We start from the raw sequence: 19,515 nt of genomic DNA on the forward strand, positions 1-19,515 counted from the left end.
ACTCCTTTCTCAGGTCCTTCCCACAAAGGACTTAACTAATGATCCATGGACAAAATGAAGCATTTAAATTTATTCATTAATCATTCATCTCCAGCTCATTGAAAATGCTAAACTTCCACAAAATTAAGATTGAATATTGAAAAGTGATTGAGGGAGACAGCTTTCAGAGAGTGGAGAGGTGGAGGAGTGTGGGGTGCGATCACAAAAACAGGGTCTTCCAAGAGACAGTGGCCTTCACATGGGCATGGTCAAGGTGGCTAAGGTGTACTAAGTGCTAGTTAAGGTCACAGGGTTTCACTAGTTGTAATTAGATCTTGGAATCTGGAGAAGCGTAGAATTTCTGTCAACACTGCCTGTAATTATTCTCTTTTCCAATTAATGGTGACATAGATTAATTATCTGATGAGGCAAAGCCAATTGCAATCATTCACCCAGCTAAAATTAGATCAGTCCTGACAGCAGCATGAAAGTCACCTGTTTCATTGTTATGGATTTGCTGCAAGTAAAGAGGGGAGAATAGTGAAGCGTGCTAGGGTAAGTAAGTTGTCTGGTACAGGTGATGTGTCCAATGTCCAATTACATTGCTATTTGAACTGAAGGCATCTACTCATTCGCATCTGGACTGGCTTGTTTGTTCACCCTGGCATGATCAGTGGTAGTAGAGTCATCTGTCAAGCAGTGCAGGAACACTGAGATGAGCTGAATTTCATCTGACAATGCATCCTGTTGAAAAAGAGACAGAAAAAGTAAATGAAAAGAGACTAATTAAGAAAACACTGTTTTTGCAAGAAAGCAATAACATCAAACCTCTGCTCTTTCTGGATACCACACACAGCTGATGGGTCTACAGTTGTGAAAGTTAAGTTACCATTGTGTTTTTATTTTTGTGAGGTAGGAGAACAAGAGCCTCCTTGTGAACCACGTCCAGGTTCAGTGCTCTTCTGTTTTAAAACCTCAGCATCCAGTTTTTCTATTAAAGTGCCTGGCACTGTCAACCAGCTTGGGAATCTGAACCGACCTAGCCATGCAGAAATTCTCTGACTAACAATTATATCAGAAACAGGATCTTGGATTACTGTCCCCTGGGACTGGGGCAGTGGGCGTCTGCTCCAATCATTACTGGCCATTCAACAAGGCTCTGCACTGCTCTCCGCTGTTAGCCATTGTCAATTATGCCATCCCTAGTGTAAACTCGCAGAACACAAAGCTGAACTGCCAGTTCTGGCTGGAGTGTAACAGGATGACAGCCCACCGCCCCCCATTCCCACCCCCCATCCACTCCCACCCGCCCACCCTAGGGTTCCCCGGACTTCCTCCCCTCAAGCTACTTTTGAGTAAACTGCCATTTGGCTTCTGATTCAAGCACGCCTTAGCCGTGAAAGCGTTAACCTGACCTCTCATATGTTCTGCTCGTGGGGTTAAGTGGACATGATGGATTAGTACAGGCCTCATCAGGATTCAGCCTGGTTTAACTCCAGTTATAACTGGTATCAGTTTTATTGATTTCTATATTTCTTGCTTATAGTTTTTGCCTACTCAAAATAGGCAATTCTCACTATTGCATTCTCTCAGTTAATTTCTTCATAGATTCAAGATCAGATATCTACATAATCATGCAGATTGTCTGTTTTGTGATTGTATGTTCTCTTTTTTCCCCTCATTTTGGAGGATAGACCCTGAGCTGAACCGGTCATGAGAAGCCTGTTTAAAGTGAGTGCTGCCTGCTCTGATGGACCCTGTGCTGAGCTGTGACGGGTGACGGTGTGGTGCGCTTGAATACACCAGCTCTTTTGTCCTTCACACTCTGCAGCTCTCTGATAGCTCCTCCCCCTGTGCCCCACTCCTCCCTGCCTTGAGCTGTGATCTGCTGGGGCCTTTTGAGGCTGGGCCACTGAGACATGGCTGCTCCCTGTAATGTCTGGACCAGACCCATCAAAAAAACATGTCAGCAGTCAGAGGAGGAGAAACCGAGATGGAAACCACTTAATAGTATTTTCACTAGGTGCCCCCATGGAAAACCTCTAATCAAATCAAAGCATATTTTGCCTCTAGCATATCTGGTAAAGTCAGCTGAATTTGAATCTTGGTGATCAAACTAAGCAACAAAAATAATTTACGCAAAACAACAAACTGTGACTGACAAACATGGCTAGTTAGAAATTTGGGGTGCCCTACTGTTAAGATAAAGAGGAAGTAAAAAAGTAGAAAATGATCCATAGTTTCAGTTCCACTGTGTGCCACCTGGCTCTGCAATAAGGCTGGACAAGACATTTCATAAAGATTCATCACTGTCCCTCTGTCCGCTTTGACCTCATCTCAAATCACAGCACAGATTAGACACCGATTATGTTCTAATTGAAGATCCTTACTTCTCAACCTTGCAGAACATGCTGCTGCTCTTCCACAAGACAGGAGAGAAGGTTATTCTTCTAACAAAGAAGAAGCTGTAAGACAAATATCTTCCATGTGGTCTAATGAACTCTCTCTGAAATAGATGTAAAGTTCAAAATGCCCCTGCTAAACACAGAACAGGCTCAAATGTTAATGCGACTAAAGACAATATGTTGTGTATATAGAGTTATCTAAAGTGGCAGAGCTAGCCTCAGTCATGGGGTCACTGCATAAGCAATCAAGCAGACACCACCATCCATCACATCAGTCTGGGATCTGATGAGTGAATGTATAGACTGTAATGTAAGAGAGGCGTCTTTAACTCCACCAGAGAGAGGCACAAAGCTTTGGTGGATGTTTGCCTGACTGCCCTTGCTTGGCAAAGAAGACACAAGGCGAATGACTAGCCGGATGAGGCTCAAACAATGCCAAGCATAACATGGAGTTACTGTAGTATGCAATAGATTACGCATCCGGTAGAATACCTACACTGGGATAAAAGTTGAATAAAAGAATTTACCATTTAAATGAATGGTGACAGTTTGTGCAGTTTTGCAACCTGATTTACATGTATATGTACAAATACCTGGGCTGTTTTTATTTTCTGGTTGGTCTCTTGAGAAAGAGCCTGGCATCGGTCCAGTTCAGCCCGGCTGTAGAGGCTGCGTTGTTTGAAGTATTTCACCAAAGCTTTGTGCATCCTCTTCTGCAACAAAGAGAGCTAGGGGGAGAGAATGCAGAGAAAAGGAATTGGTAAGGCAGGAGAGGAAATTAATGGCAGTGTTCAAGAAGAATGATGGAGGGGAATAGAGAAAGCAGTCAATAGCCCATTCTGCAGTACACGGGCCTGACAGGAATTTCACAGTCTCTTGGTTTCTCTGCCCACTCGTGTGCACTCATCAGAATCCAGTCACATCTGGCTGCCAGGATGGGGGGTTAATTTTCTCTAAATGCTTCAGCAGTTTTGTTCTAGCCGAGGCAAACTCTGTGACTGCAAAGCTGATGAGTAAAATATTTCTACTTCACCCAGTTTAACTTTATACCAATCCCCTCAAGACATATTTTACACATACACACAGAGTCATGAACCCCCCACTGAAACCAGAAATTATTCCTAGTCTCTTGGAAAGACATGCTGCTTGCTTTATTATTTGAACACAGTTTCAAGCAAAGAGGTTTAAATTCTGATAGATGCCATTGCTTTTCTTTCCCCTCCATCTCTCTACTCTTCCTACAAAGCTTATCATTGCTTGGCAATGTGTTCCCTAGTGCATTGAAAACTAAAGCGAATTAGCTCAGTCATCAGCTCCTGAAGGAAAGACAATAACAAGAATGCTCTTTATGGTTTACCCTGTTAAAACCCATGAGCTGAAAGCCTCCACATAAACAAAGCTATGCTTACATGTACAGTACATTCAAGAGGAGTTTTATTACATGTGCACATTGGCAAGTGCTGTCAGATGGTAATTAATTCAGTGTTTTTCCATTTACAAAGGAGAATTATGGATATTTAATTTAATTTAATTTAATATTTATACATATATATTTGTTGAATTAACATGAATTAATGTCCTACTATCTTTTTTTAAAAAGGCTGTGCCAAAATGTGTCTTGATTGAATAGTTAATATTATTATTGTATATATATATAATATAATAGCATTCTCCTGGATATACCTTTGGCTATAGTTAAATGATCTGAAATACATATATATCAAAATTGCAATCTGGATTGTTTTTAAGCAACATATAGTATGTGCCTTTATCTTATAACGAGGTGTAGTATAACACTCAAACTATTTAATGAAGCTATTTATGAATCACTGCTATTAATAAATTGTTGTTGAGTTGCACCTGTTCTGCATCATAATGGTTATAAAATATAGAATTAAAACTTCACTACCATCAGTGGTGGACACAGTATTTAATAATAATAATATCTGATACTTTATACTAATTCCCTTGGAGGTATTCTAGTGGAAAGGTAGCCCTCGTAAGGTATCAAGGTTTGGGGTTCAGTGTCTTGCTCAGGGACACTTCAACATGTGGCCAGAAATCTGGGGAAACTAGAAGTCGAACCATCATCCCTAGAGGTTCATTTGACAGCCTTACTGCCCTACTACCTGATCCTCTAACGTCCCAGTGTTAGCTTATATCCATAATGGAATATAATGGGGCGGCAGTAGCTCACATGATAGAGCAGTCATCATGAACCCCAGGGTTAGTGACCCTAGGGTTCGTGGGCAGCCACGAACACAGCCTTTCCACAATGCAATTTACCCTCTGAGGGACCAATAAATGTTTGTAAAAAAATAAAAATAAATAATGGAATATAACAATAGTAAAAGATAAAAATGGCACACATATTAAAGTATGCAGGTATATTATACTGGAATTTATAACTCTGCAATAAAGTGTAAGTAGCATGTTACTGCTGTCAAATGTTGCTCAAATGGGGCTAATTTTTAACTATTATACATACTGTTAAGGAGTTTAATCACTTACAGTGCATCATCTTATAGGATCTGATCACATGTTTTGTATGTAAATATGTATCTACTAAATAAGTAGAAACTAAAGCTGTATTTAAATATAACATTTAATTCTAGTGGAAAAGAAGAATAAAGTAGTATAAAATGGAAATACTCAAGTTGTGAGGCACTGAAAGAGTATAAATTATAATTTTTTAATCCACTTCCAAGCATTGTTTGTTGATTTGTTAGCGTTTTCCCATTTAGGTGCTTTCTATATGGCTGTAATTATTCTCATTTTGTTACTGAAGGTTGGTTTAAACATGTCACTTGAAGTTTATCTCGATGATGCCTGCTGTCAAGATTATAATTTAACAATATTTAATAGATGTGGTTTTTTTGTCCCAACATTACAAAAGAGATTATGGACTCTACAAACACATGTTCACACTAATGTTCTGATCTCTTAAATTATCTTGACATTGTTGCCTCCAGTTAAAAAAAAATCAATTAAGGGCAATCACATTGAGTTATATGTGTGTAATATATGTACTGACACATAAAATGCAAATATTATAAAGAAAAGCAGACATTTTAAAAAGCAAAGTGAAGTACTTAAATGTTTCTGTATAAATTAGATCAAATCTAATAGGTTTGCATCTATATTTCAATAACACTGTTGATTATAAGCTTGTTATAAAAACTAAATTTAGGCTTAAAACACTAGCCGAAAGGCTGCTGCTGTTGTACAAGTGCAGAGTTGAAACAAACAAAAATGGTGAAGGCTGAATCCCGAGTATAAGAAAATCAGGCTTTGATCATGAGCGTAGCAAATCCTGTCCACAGGATTTTATTTTTGCATGCATTTTTCACTTGATAACATTCATGCAGTTAGATGAGGAATTGCTCAAGTAAAGGTATTAGTCATTTTTGGAACAAATAATATGTATTTTTCATTGCAGGGGGAGTGTGGCTTCTTCCTGGTGTTATGGTTGTCATGTGTAATTTTATTCCAGTTAAATAGTGTCACAAACTATAAAGATTAAACAGAAAATGCTGCTGAGTTGTCTCCCTCAGCTAGTCAAGATGTTTGGTGCTATTTTAGCTACTGAAAGAACATTTATTGCCTGATCCTAACCTGTGTTTGCCACTGATCCCTAACCGATTGATCTGGTGAGCAGAGGTAAATTTGTAACACTATGATTAAACATTTCACCTCTGACCACCTTACAAAAAAAAGGAAAACATAGAAGTTTTAATATTTACATTTACCATGAACTTCTTGCTTTACTCCCCTTGGTGGCAAAAATACATACAGTAGCTATCATTACATTATGTCACATCAATCATCCTCCTCCACTCAAGTTATCTCATCATTATTAGATTGCTGCAGTAACCTCCTCACTGGTTTCCAGCTAAGACCTTCTTAAAATTACTGTCCATGTTAAGATTAGTTACTGTATCGAGAGCTAAGTAGAACTGCATGAACTAGAACATAAAGGGAGATGACTGCAGGAATCTGAAGTCATTAAAAAGACACAAAAAGGTGAAATACAACAAAATTAATATAACATCTGCAGTACCTGTGAGTAATAATGAAAAGATTTATGTTCATGATTTTTCTTGGTCAATGCAGAAACTGCCTCTTGTTTGGCCTCCATGAGGACCTTCTTAAGATCTTCATACTCAATGGCCAGTCTTTTATTTTCCTCCAGTGCAACTGTTAGAGCGTCCTACACACACATAAAAGGAAGAGGTTTAGATAAAGCAATAGGGGTAATAAGGGTAAAAAATATGTTTATTACAGCTATTTTATAACTATAAAGACACAAGCAAGACCAATACTCGATTAGAACTAATTTCCATACCAGTTTTCTAATTTTCCAAAAAATCCTGGCTCCAGGCTTCTCTCACACTCACTTTTACAGTTTGAGGAACACACATTCACTGATGGGTTTGTGTTAATATGATGAACATTTTACCAATATGTTTGCAGAAGACCACAGTAGCACAACTGCTGAGGCAGCATGATGTATGGTACAGATGTAAAATACATAATGAATTATCACATACATCAGTGTTTTCATGACTCCCAATCTGCTGTGTTAACATACCCAAGAAAACCAAAGTGTACTGGAGAGTCAATCTACAGTGTACAAGCTGCATAGTAAAAGCACACTGATCATTTACAAGCTACTTTAGTTGTACTACTAACCTCCTGTGTGCTCAATACAATACATGCATTCTGCACTTGTGCTCTTAATGTAGGCAATCTAAATAGCAGGCATACAACAATGGACTCTTTTCTGGGAAATCAAGCAAATAAATCACATGAGTATGTGTCTCTCTATGTGTCCCCTTTTCATTTGAACAATGTTTCCCAACTCCTGGATATGTGGCTGGTGAATATCTCAACTCTACCTGCAGACATAATGAAGTGTGTCTCTGCAGTAAAACAGAACAGCACTAAAGTGATGAGTTTAACCCAGCAGAAAGAGGGGCTGTAAACATGACAAATGCCTGCTATTGATTTCAGGTTTAATTACTCCATGCAGCACTGACAAAGCCCATCTGATGCTGTTGTGAAGTGTAAATGGAACAAATTACACTTCATTGCCCATAAGAAACTGATAGCGTAGGCAGTTTGCACTGTTTACTTTGTCCTCAACAAACGACAAGCCTTGATCAAATCAAAAATTAGGTGCATTTATGAAAGCTGAAACCCTTTCACATATGTATGGGTTAAATGAAGATGATCAGATTCCTAACAAATCAAACAATTTCAACCTTATACACTTAAACTTATACACTGCATTTAGAAATATCCATCTGCATATATTTAATGCAGCCACATACTCACACTCATCAGTCCATAACTTACACTAACTATACTAACTAGTAACTTATACAAAGAGGAGCTGCAACCTACAGAAACTGATGGGAGTATAGAATGGGCCCAGCGTATTTATAAGAAATCTCATATTTAAAAGAGTCTAACCATTCTGCTTCATGCACCATGATTTCTGAATACACACTCTTCTTATTATGTTATGCTAATGTAGACATTATGTGTGCTTTCTATTGGTCCCAGTGATTAAAGTGACCAATTTTCTTAGAACTTCAGACTCTCTCTGATCTTTTTATTAGGTGAGGAGTATTGTTGTTATATCATCTTATTTCGTCAAGTGAAAAGACTAAACCCTTTTTTGCATGGCTAACTTTTATCTGGCTAATGGGAGTTGTGTCTATGAGGAAGACTTCTAATTCTTAAATTGTCTCACGCCAACAACTTCTTTAAAGTTGCTGCACTTGGATGCATGGCGGCTTAAGCTCCATTGCCTTTTCTTGTTTTGAACTAATGCATTCTTGATCACCGTTTAATGAAACTATATACCACATGGCGATTTCACATTAGATAAGCCATGTGAAACCCCCATCAGCAAAGAGGCTCTGGCTGGGGCTGATAATCCTGCAGATGAAAACCTTACAATAAATAAGGGTTTCTCTTACAAAGGAGTGTTCAAATACATGCCTTTTTGTGCACAGTATATTTGTGTTCCTCCAAGATCCTTATTCTGACATTAATATAAAAAGTCTAGATTATATGCCTTTTTGATATCGTGAACTATACACTAAAATTGCTATTGAACATTTTGGCCTACAGGTAACAACATAGGCACAGCATCTCACCACGACACGCATCATCAAATTTGTCCAGACAAAAGACTATAACAACAGTGAGTTGTCATTTGTGGGAAAAGCACTTAAACAAGATTGACCATGGCTTGTAATTTTAATTGCACACAGCTCTTTTCTCTGCATCTTAAGGGAAGTATTGTGACAAGCAATGTGCTGACACTAATCCACAAACAAATAAACAATGAGATGTTTTTTTACAGCTTGTCTCTGATTTCACAGCATTTGACAAAGAAGTCATGTATTTACAGAGAGTTATACAAAACAACATTTTGTTACCTTGGTGTCTTCCATTTTCTTCTTTCTTGCTTTAACATGAGCAGTGTGTGTCTGCATGGATCGCTGTGTTCTTTGTTGGCAGTTATTAATATCAGACTGCAAGGTGCTCATTATGAGAGCAGTTGATTTTCTTTTTAAATCCACCACATCAAACAAACTTCTAAAAGGAGGAATAAATAAACAAGTAAAATGATATTATGTTTCTATAATTATTACCTGGGAAAGAAGTTATCTTATTATAGTTATTTAAAACAAACAGAAACATTTTAGAGATAGAGTTCATGCTTTAAGGCTTTTTTCCTGCTCTTTTCACATTGCGCAAACCATGACAAAAAATGTATTTTCTAATTACAAGCATTTACTAACAGTTACTGCATATATATAGTGATCTTACTCAAGTTCTGCTATGATCTCCGGCATGCTTTCAACTATTTTTTCCATTTTATCTGAATCATCTCTGTACTTGTTGGTCTTCTTCGTAAGGTCATTGATCCTGTTCAGAGTGTTGTCATATATCTCTATAGTGGTAGTGTGTAAATCCTGTGAACAAAAAGTCAAGAAACAACATTTTGTTCAAAGTGCTTTGAGCAAGAGATTACTTTGTTCAACCAAAAACATGACATGATAAATAGCTTTGCCCAGCGTTTTACTGAGTAAACCTGACTTAGCAACTTGTTCTTTCACCCAAGAAGAATCATTTTATGCAACCTTAACTTTTCTTTTTTACCCGTGCAGCTTTCAGGTGGTCACATTTCAGTTTTTTCTCCTTCTCGAGGTTGAGTAAGGCATTCCTGTGCTCACACTGAATTGTTTCCAGATCTGCCATCAATTTTTTGATATTCTATACAGCCCAAAAAGAAATCCCAAATACAGCGGATGTAAACATTCAATGCATTCTGTAATAAACTAATGGAATTTTGTTTTACATAAAATCAACTTTGAGTTGAGCTTTACTTACCTCAACTTTTGTCTCTAGGGTGTTTGTTGCTGAAGATGCATCTTCAAATTCTTTCTGAAGTTTTTCATTAGTTAGTGAGGAACTCCTTTGCTGTCGTGCCAGTTCATCTTCAATATTTGCACATTGACCCTGATTAAAGAGAAAAATACAAGGCAGAATATCATTATTGTAAAGTCTTAAATCTGAACAGGGAGTTAAATCAGTAACAGCGCATGTACAAAAGTATTTAACTGGATATAACTATGCATTTAAAACTACCAGTTATGATACTTACACTGTGTGCACAATTATTAGGCAAGCTGTATTTTTGAGGATTATTTTTTCTTATTGATCAAATACAGTGCTCTCTGTCAATCCAAAATGTTAATAAACCTCAAACCAACTGTTAGTGTACAGAATTATTATGCAACTAAATGAAAAACAGAATGTCCTATCCCACGTGTTTATTCTTATTGTTCTGAATAGGGTAAAGGCCAGGTGAGGAAGGGGGCCATGTCGTTATTCTTTCATCTTTAAGGCCTTTACTGGCTATTCACACAGTGGAATACTTTGATGCATGCGATGGAGCATTGCCCTGCAAAAAATTACGGCCTTCTTGAAAGATGAAAGATGTAACACTGCTTGAAGAAAGTGTCTTCTAAAAACTGGATGTAGGTTTGGGAGTTGAGTTTCAGTCCATCTTCAACCCGAAAAGGTCCAACCAGGTCATCTTCAATAATACCATCTAATACCAGTACCCCACCTCCACTGAGTCGAAGTGGAGCTCTGTGCCCATTACTGATCCAACCATGGGCCCATCTGGTCCGTCAAGAGTCACTCCCATCTCATCAGTCCATAAAATCTTTGAAAAAAATCTTTAGATATTTCTTGGCCCAGTCTTGACGTTTCAATTTATGTTCAGTGGTGGTCTGGTTTCAGCCTACCTTACCTTGGCTATGTCCCTGAGCACTGAGCACCGTGTACTTCTGGACACTCCAGCTAGGTTGCATTTCTGGAATATGACAGCGTAATGGGTTCCTGGTACCTTCATGTTTGATTCTTCTCAAATCTCTGAAGTTAACTTGCGTCTTTTTTTCTCAGTACATTTCTTGTGACCCTGTTGACTATTTGAAACAAAACATTTGATGGTTCTGTGATCACACCCCATTATCTGCTGCCTTCTGTAAGACTTTTTACAATTTTTGACTTTTTAGAGTAATTTAGAGCACACCTTGATATAGGGTGTTGACCTCCTTAGGCCACGCCCAGGAAATATGCCTAAAAATGATTATATGGTCAAAATACCCACTTTCCTAACAATTGTGCACACAGTGTATAATGTTTACTGATGCTGTCTTTTATGTCTTCATAACAGAAAAGCAAAAAGCTTATACAATCAAAGTGTTCCACAGAAAAAGCCTACCAAAATAAAGTGACATGTTTTGAAGATTTCATTTTAAATAGACTATTTCTATTATTAGGTTCTGCTCAGCTCAACTGAAAAATTCTGCCTCATGAATTTACCTTCAGTAATTCCAGGGTAGTCATCTGACCTGTCAGATTTTTCCTTAGGTTTTCAATCTCTTTCTGTAGGGCATAGAAAGGACACAGAATATCACTGGAGAAAGCAGTCGGTATGTCACATTTATGGTTCAGACTTGAAGTAATTTAACTATAAGCTGTATACTGTATACATATGTGTGTGTGTGTGTGTGTGTGTGTGTGTGTGTGTGTGTGTGTGTGTGTGTGTGTGTGTGTGTGTGTGTGTGTGTGTGTGTGTGTGTGTGTGTGTGTGTCTCAAACTGAATCTGTATATTTTATATTTTGCTAAAATTGTTTTACAGTGTAGCCTGTAGTGATTGCAGGAAGTCGTAAAGCACTTTCCTAATAATACACTTCCAGGCCCTCAGTGCTGCCACCTTCTTTTGCGTGTTTCTCGTCTGCTTAAATCAAGAATATTCCACCTGTTCACCCTGAAAAGTTGTTTGGTTGCTTTGGCTTCACAAGATCAAAGTCTTCATTAATAATAAACTGTCATCCAGTGAGTTAAACCTAAACACAGAGAAAGCTCTTTTTTGGGAACTTCTTCCTTAGTTTTTTTTAAGGGTTTAAGGACAGAGGGTATCATATGCTAGACATATTGTAAAGCTCCTTTGGCCATATTTGTGAAATTTGATTTGAAGTTATCAATAAATGCCAGTGTGTCAGTTCCACTGGCAGTAAAACCTGCTCAAGCCACAACAGAGCAACCTCTGTGTTAGACAGATGAGGTTCTATGCTTTGCGGCATTCTTTTTTTTTTTTTCTTTCCTTTGCCACAATTTTGATAGAGGCCGACTTCAGTCCGTATAACGTCTTCCAGAGCTCTACCGGTTTCTTTTTGTACAGTATATTTTAGTGAACTGCAACCTTGCCTTTCTGTCATTAACAAGGAAATGTGTATGCCTACATCCTGGGAAGCATTCTTAACTTGTTCTGCGAATTTGCGGTCATCCACAAGAGTCATGCTCCTCAGTCCGTTTTTGTCCAAACTGAATGTGCTGAGCTCAAAAGAAAAATTTGTGTAACTGTCCAAATGCATACAGTCTGGACTACACATAGAAAATGTACATAGCATGTTGTCACTGACCCTGGCCCTCTGTTCTTCCATGAAGGTGAGCTGCTCCTGCTCTTCCAGCTTAGTCTGGATGACAGTGTGCTGGGCTATAACTTGGGTCACTTCCTCCTTGGCCTTTTCCCACTGCTCGTCATTGTCAATGATTTTCTGGAGCATCTGCTTCCTCTCCTCACACATCCGCTTCACTGCTTTCTCGCTAACAAAAAAATAAATAAATCATACAGTAAAGTAACAGTAAACACATATAAGATCTACTACTATAGGCAGAAATATACAATAAAGTATCTTGTTTGCTGTTTTTATTTGACATTGTACCTCTCAGAAATTTTTGTCTTATAATCTTCAATATTCTGTTCATACTCCATGTTTTCCTTACGAAGCCCTGCAAAAGCATTGCGTTTTGATTGCAGCTGCTCTTCTATGCAGGAAACCTCTGCTTCCCCATTACAGTTCTGTGGATAACATATACAGTATGCCACAAAGTAGATGCACTATTCAAAACAGCTTACGGTGCCATGGGTTCGAATGTTAGCATGCATAGCTCTAGTGAGACTCAAATCCAAGCCATGACATTTGCATGCTTTTCCCAGTGAACTATATAGACACATTAGTACAATGCCACCAATATTATGTACTGCAGACATTTGCAGTAACCTTACACAGCAGCTGTATGACAATACTTACAGTTCTCTCAATGTCTTCTTGCAACGACGTTAGCTGCTTTTTTAATTTATTATTTTTTTGTATTTCCTCCTCAATTTGATATTTCAATCGCAAAATCTGTAACAAAACATGCATATGACTACTTTTGCATTCTGTTAAAAGTTTGAAAAAAGTGAAATTGAAATATGTACAATGTCTGTTACCCCGCCTTTTTCAGTTTTCTCTAGCTCCATCATATCAAGGATACATTGTTTTGTGGCTGTACACTTCTGTTCTGTAAGAGCAATTGTCTTTTCAGAGTTTTTAATTTCGGTACATATACCTTTATCAAGCATCATCAACTGGTTCAAATCTTTCCTGCAGAGAACACATTGAAAACATTGTTATTTCTCATTAAGTTGGTGGAATCACATAGAAACTAACTATGCATTGCTATCACAGTATGTTGGACATGATACACAATATATTGCAAAGATATTATCTATAACATATCAGGATGCAAATAAAAACTGTGTATGAAAATGAAGACACAAACCCTGCATTTTGCTTACTGCATTTTACAGAACCTAGGGTTACAGTTTCATGTAGTTGTATGTATCTTAGATATACATTGATTAAATGATTGATTTTAACACACACCTGCCACCCAGTCAGAAAAACTGTTTACAACAGAATTATGTACATTTGATGACACTTTAGTAAGTATGGTATGTGGTTATTAGGTTAGATGGATTTGTCTTTTTCAGTTTTATACATAAACCTACGTTTTGTGTGATTTCCTTTATACTGGCATAACATCAAAATGAAATTAGAGAATAAATGCATTTTCAAATAGAAATGACGAGAATAGAAAAGGTTCATAACAGATGGACATGGACAGAGGCCACAAATTCAGGTTGCGTCCTAATGTTTTAAAGTGAATTTAGTATAGATCGCTCAGTTCGCTATTACAGCTAATTTATAGTAACTTAACTAGAAAATTATGAGAGATATTCAAGTATTTCCTTTTTTTATTCTATCTCAGTTTTTTCACTATAGTTAAGACAGTTACTCACAATCTGATATCCAGCTGATTCTTCATTGTTAACAGTACACAGTCCAGAGATGTCCTTTCATTGTTGGCATCCAGCTCCATCTTCTTTAATTCCGTCTGAATCATTGTGAGATGACTTTGCGTTTTTGAGTATAATTCATCTGCCTGGAAAAATAAGGTTCACTTATTCTTTTCCATAGCAATTATTTGTGAACAATGTTAAAGAGTAATTTTTGATATTAATGAAAATACAACATCCTATTTACCATACTCCATATAGCACCCAACAGTGATTTTTAAAGATTCACACCTTAACCTCAGATGCTAGGCTTAACATCTTCAGATCACAATCAGATTGTTCCAACATGATCAGTCGAATGTTTAATTTAGCAAGCACAAATCTGCAATGATTTCACTGTAGCATCCTGTCATAAAGTAAAGTAATAAAATTCTGTGTTGTGTCAGGTTACCTGAATTCTGTAACCTGAAATAGGAATAGTAGATGTTAACCATCTAGGTCTAGGTCTTACAAAGCGCAATTCTGATAATTCTTAAAATCTTCCACCAAAGACTGACTTAACCTGACTGTATCCCTTCACCTACACACAAATATCTACATGGTAAAAGAATACATCTAATAAGAGGTTACCTTTGTTTGTGCACTGTTGATTTCATTTATGATTCCCCTCTGGAAATTCAGGTTTTCCTTCACAATAGGGATTTGTTTTCTGGCAAAATTAATATCCTCATTTAGGTGCTGGTTCAACACCTCAGCCTGCATCAGTTTCTCCTGGACTTGGCCAAGTTTCTCTTTTTCCAATCTAAGCTGCCACTTCATTTCTGTGATGTCCCTGATGCAAGCCTCGTGTTCTAAAAAAGCAACAGGGAGTTTGAAAGTTTGTTCATTGCAGAATGGAAAAACTGAATCATAACACTTTAATAGAAACAAGTCTATAAAGAAATGACAAGACACCTTTTAGTCACTGACCTTTTTGGACAATAAAAGCATGCTCTTGTTGCTTCCACAGAGAAATGCTGTCGATTTTATTTTCCAGAAATCTTTTTCTTCTCTTCTCCTTGTGGAGTGCTTCCTTTGCATTCTGCCGATCAGCCTCCAGCCGCTCAATCAGATACACAACCTCTCCAAGGACATCATTTATTTTCTTCAATAGTGGCGATAATGGACAACTTTCTGGAGGACGGAGAAAGTAACATTTAAGTTAATAAACAAAAGCATAAACAAGTAAATACATTCTGACCAACTCCAACATGCAGGTAAACATAAATCTGGAATTCCAATAAGTCATTATAAAAAATGTGAACCAGTAACTGGGACACATTATTGTCACACTAATGTGTGACCACTGCTGCAAGGAATGAAACTTCTAAATGTAGAGCTTCTCCAGACACTTATGTGCTGTTCTATTATCTTGCTGTGCACCGAGGCCAGTGTTTAATTATCTATGGCACAACAAGAATTAGAGAAAATATTTTAGGAATGACTTTCTGGTATTTGAAAGAAATCAAAGAAACATTTGTTCACCTCTTGCACTAATTGCGATGCCTTCAACAAACAACTCAGTGGACATCACTGATTCAGTATCTGAGTCTCTGGAGTGAAGTCTGTTGCAAAGAAATTAAACTCATGTCATAATTTTATGTCATACAGAACCAACAGGAGACAGAAAATTAACAAATTTAGTAGACATCACCTTAAAGTTTTGCTGTATTTCTTGTTGTGACTGATCTGTGGCTGATACTTTCCAGACTGGTACAGAAAAATTTTGAAAAAAAAAAACAAAACACTTTAGTCTTATCAAAGTGATTTGATTTTGGATGGGCTTAATCACATCTGATTTTAGTTTACCTGTTGACACCAATTTTCCACAGTCATCTTCACCTCTCGAATATGGTAAATAGCACTGTTGACACATGGTGAGGGACTATTGAGCAATGCACAAGTGCGACATCTACCAGAGCAGACAAGTTGAAGATCTTCTTGAGCTTAAAAAACAGAAAATACTGAGATATGTAAATGTATGTTTAGATCAGCACAAATGCTTTCAGAAAAATAACACCACCCCTAATTATACTTCTGTTTTAGATGATGACACAAAACCAATGTTGACCCATACCTGAAATTATGTAAAAATATAATAAAAGAACACATGGGTTAGCTGGACAAGGATTTGGAGTACTTATTTGGCTGTATACGATGTTCTTTACTTCCTTTAATTCTCATTGCAATGACTCTGCTACACAGTATATTGAAAACATCAGTAAAAGAGCAGAAACCACTAACTTCAACATTTTGAGACAAACCCAGAGGCACAATTGTTAGTGGTGAAAGTACGCCATCTGGCTGAGAAAAGGGGTAAAAAAAATAGTACTGCAGATTTGAATGCTATTCATAAATGTAGAAACACTGACTTTTATACTATACTCTATGTTTTAGTACAATGGCATGCATATCCATAAAAATAGCACCCTTTAGCTATCAACCAATATGACCCAAAAGAATAATTGTATCTTTAAAAAGAAAGTGAAGTTGAGATGTAGTATAATTAACTTCAGTCTTGTAACAGTGACAACACTTTACAGAGACAAAAATTATTTACTGCATATGTAAAATTCTATTATTCCAACTCTTCTGTCTAACACTGAACTGTAATTTAGGATAGGAGGAAAGACATTGTTATGTCCACAAGACTCACTAGACAAGAGAGCAACTGATATATACCATATACATACAAGATTTTTTATTGGGTCTTGAAGGGTTATACTAATCTGCAACTTGATTTTCTTTGCCTTAATTTTCAGTGAAAAGTTGAATTAAGAAGTGTTTCCATGTAGCCAACTAATCCAGGTCCAAACACCTTCTAGCCTCTGCTGGTACTTAGTCGATATTTTCAGGGTAAAGACAGGCACTGGATTATAGGTCCACTCCTAGATTCACCTCAGTATATGCTAAACTAAGTTTCTGTGAGAATCACAATTAATGTGTAGTGTGATGTGCACCACCAAGTGTTTATATACTTATCTTGCTGAAAATGCCAATACAGTGACATCTGACATTGCCCTAGAGCTTTTTAAGGACAACACTAAATACTTGAGTAGTGCACTGGCTTCTTCATTTAAGATTTCTAATGAATGTGCACAGCAAGACAGAGCAAAACTACCCAGTAGAGCTACAACCAAAAGCAAAAAGGACTTGTGGCAAAACCAGTAATCTAAATAATCAGAAAGCATGGCAAAGTATTCCTCAAACTAGCTGAAGCTTTCTGATGTAGCAACAGTTTTCTGTGCATAAATTAGCAGAATAATGACTGAGCTGACTCAGACAATACCAGAAAGGAAAAGGGGGCCTAAAATCCATGACGTTTAGAAGAATAATACACACTGAAAGAACCAGGTGGTGTAAGATGGTATGTATCAGCAGTAGGCTGAATTAGCTCTAAATCATACTGGAGTGTATTTGAGCCAGGCCTACATAAGTCTGTGGGCCAATCAGCTGCCTTTTAGCCAATAATATTATTTGTAGTGGAATGGTGACATTTATTCAACACCACTGAATATCAGCACGTTTATTCACACTTACTCACATTTTTTATCACTTTGTGTTGTGCAGATGCTCGAGCACTGGTCGGACAACGACATTGCTCATAACATGCCAGTAGACTGATGGATTCCCCGAGTGAATAACTGGCTGGTTCATTTCAGATGTAAGCCAGCACACTCAGTGTTTCTTACTCCGCATGCAAATCATTTCTAGAGTTAAAAATCAATCTTTATCTTAAAGAATATGTACACAATTTTAGTCAGATGCTCATGGGAATAGTGGAAAGGTTTTTTCTTAGTGTAAGATTAATATGAGGTTTAAGTATGAGTGGGTATTACATTTATCCTTTAAAATACCTAAATGTGTTTAAATTGGGAAAAAGTTAATATTATTTGAAAGCAATTTGCAATGTTTGAAAAAAAATATTGTGAAAAGTAATATAGAAATTAATTGTATTTCAGATATTTGTGGGATAGTTGCAGTGAAGAACTGAAAACATGTAGTACACTTTGTAGTTATGTTTTTAACAAATAACTTAAAGTAAAAAATGTATGTTTTAGTTGGGTAAGCTTAGCTTTTATACTTTAAGAACAAACAAAGCATGTACTTACCTACAGTTCAAGAACCTAAAGTTACTTGAACCTCAGAACTACAAATTTTAACGTGTTTCTAATTATGATGAAGTATTTTTAGATAGGTATGTGTACTTGTACATGAGTACTGAGTTAGTGTACACCTGCTACCTTAACAATAGTGTTAACTAGCTGACTTAGTTTAACCTACTTCCTGCCTCTTCTTACCTTGTTGACTCGGTGGTCCTTCCCTTGATGGGAATCTAAGAGGCTCCACGTCTGGCATTTGTGCAGTGAAATCAACGACAATATCGCCGATTTTCGGTGCAAATGTCACCGCTCTGTGGAAAAACAAAGTCATTTACACTTAAAAGTAAGTTACTTTTCGATAACTACAGCAGGACCTTTACAGAAAATGCAAATGTTAACGCTACGTTAAGTGTTTCAGTTAGATTGCACATTAGGTAGCTAAGCTAATACATTTAACGTTAGGTAAGGTTAATACCTGTCTGTTGCTAAACTTTGGGACAAAGTTAGCTCAAAGCTAGTTAAAGCTAACTTTAAGTTGCTACTCACCCTCTTAGCTAACGTTACCCTAACGTTTAATTAACTTAGCTAATGACTAATGTATGAGCTCGGGGGGTCGTTGTCATGACATAAACCATAAAATGAAAGCAGAAAGTGTTACCTGTATTAATTCACTTTTAGCTGTTGGACTTCTTGACGTTTGTCGCAGCTCTTTAGCGCTGCCCTGCTGTAAAATCTTGCTTTTTTATTGAGTTAACGCTAAGTTTTGTCCAAATGAAGCCACTGAAGTTGCTGTCAATCTTCTGTGGAAGTTGCTAAGCAACAAGGGGCTGCGCTTGAAGAGACTGAGTTGCGTTCAAGAGCATCAGTAAATGTTCGTGCTGCTGTTTGCTGTTACTGTGAGGTGTTTACAGCTCAATATAAAACAGGCATGTTTTGTCTAATAATAAAATTGAGCAATGTAGAACCAATAGTGATTTCTCAGACATGGTAGTAGATGCATCTATGTAAGTATGTACCATCAGCTAATTTTACTTAAAATAGATCAAATCAATGCATCATATTCCATAACATCATATGTTTTTGCTGTCCTATGAAACCTACATATCTCTATAAAGTCACTAAGAACAGCAACTCTATTTCAGCTTTGTTCCAGTGAATTTTGCAGCATATCCATGGAGATTAAATTCTTATTTACATTAAGAAATAGGAGAATTACCTCTATCTATCAAGGGACACTGTAGAGGTTTATTTGAGTTCATAAGAATCAAC

At 37.1% G+C, this 19,515-nt stretch overlaps 1 protein-coding gene across 1 annotated transcript; it reads right to left on the minus strand.

The window, feature by feature from the left end:
* Positions 1 to 73: 73 nt before the first annotated feature.
* LOC113172173 (coiled-coil domain-containing protein 178) lies at positions 74 to 19,043 on the minus strand. Its single transcript, XM_026375025.1, has 20 exons — positions 18,905 to 19,043; positions 18,445 to 18,557; positions 15,953 to 16,089; positions 15,798 to 15,853; positions 15,629 to 15,708; positions 15,074 to 15,277; positions 14,735 to 14,955; positions 14,108 to 14,250; positions 13,256 to 13,409; positions 13,074 to 13,169; positions 12,705 to 12,841; positions 12,402 to 12,585; positions 11,298 to 11,360; positions 9,795 to 9,923; positions 9,564 to 9,677; positions 9,231 to 9,376; positions 8,837 to 8,996; positions 6,445 to 6,594; positions 2,978 to 3,112; positions 74 to 723 (listed from the first exon to the last, which is right to left on the minus strand). Exons 2-20 carry the CDS (start codon positions 18,500 to 18,502, stop codon positions 604 to 606), a joined length of 2,487 nt encoding a protein of 828 aa, XP_026230810.1. The 5' UTR covers positions 18,503 to 18,557; positions 18,905 to 19,043; the 3' UTR covers positions 74 to 603.
* Between the last annotated feature and the right edge of the window lie 472 nt (positions 19,044 to 19,515).

Source organism: Anabas testudineus, chromosome 17, assembly GCF_900324465.2.
Source record: "Anabas testudineus chromosome 17, fAnaTes1.2, whole genome shotgun sequence".
NCBI classification, from domain to species: domain Eukaryota; kingdom Metazoa; phylum Chordata; class Actinopteri; order Anabantiformes; family Anabantidae; genus Anabas; species Anabas testudineus.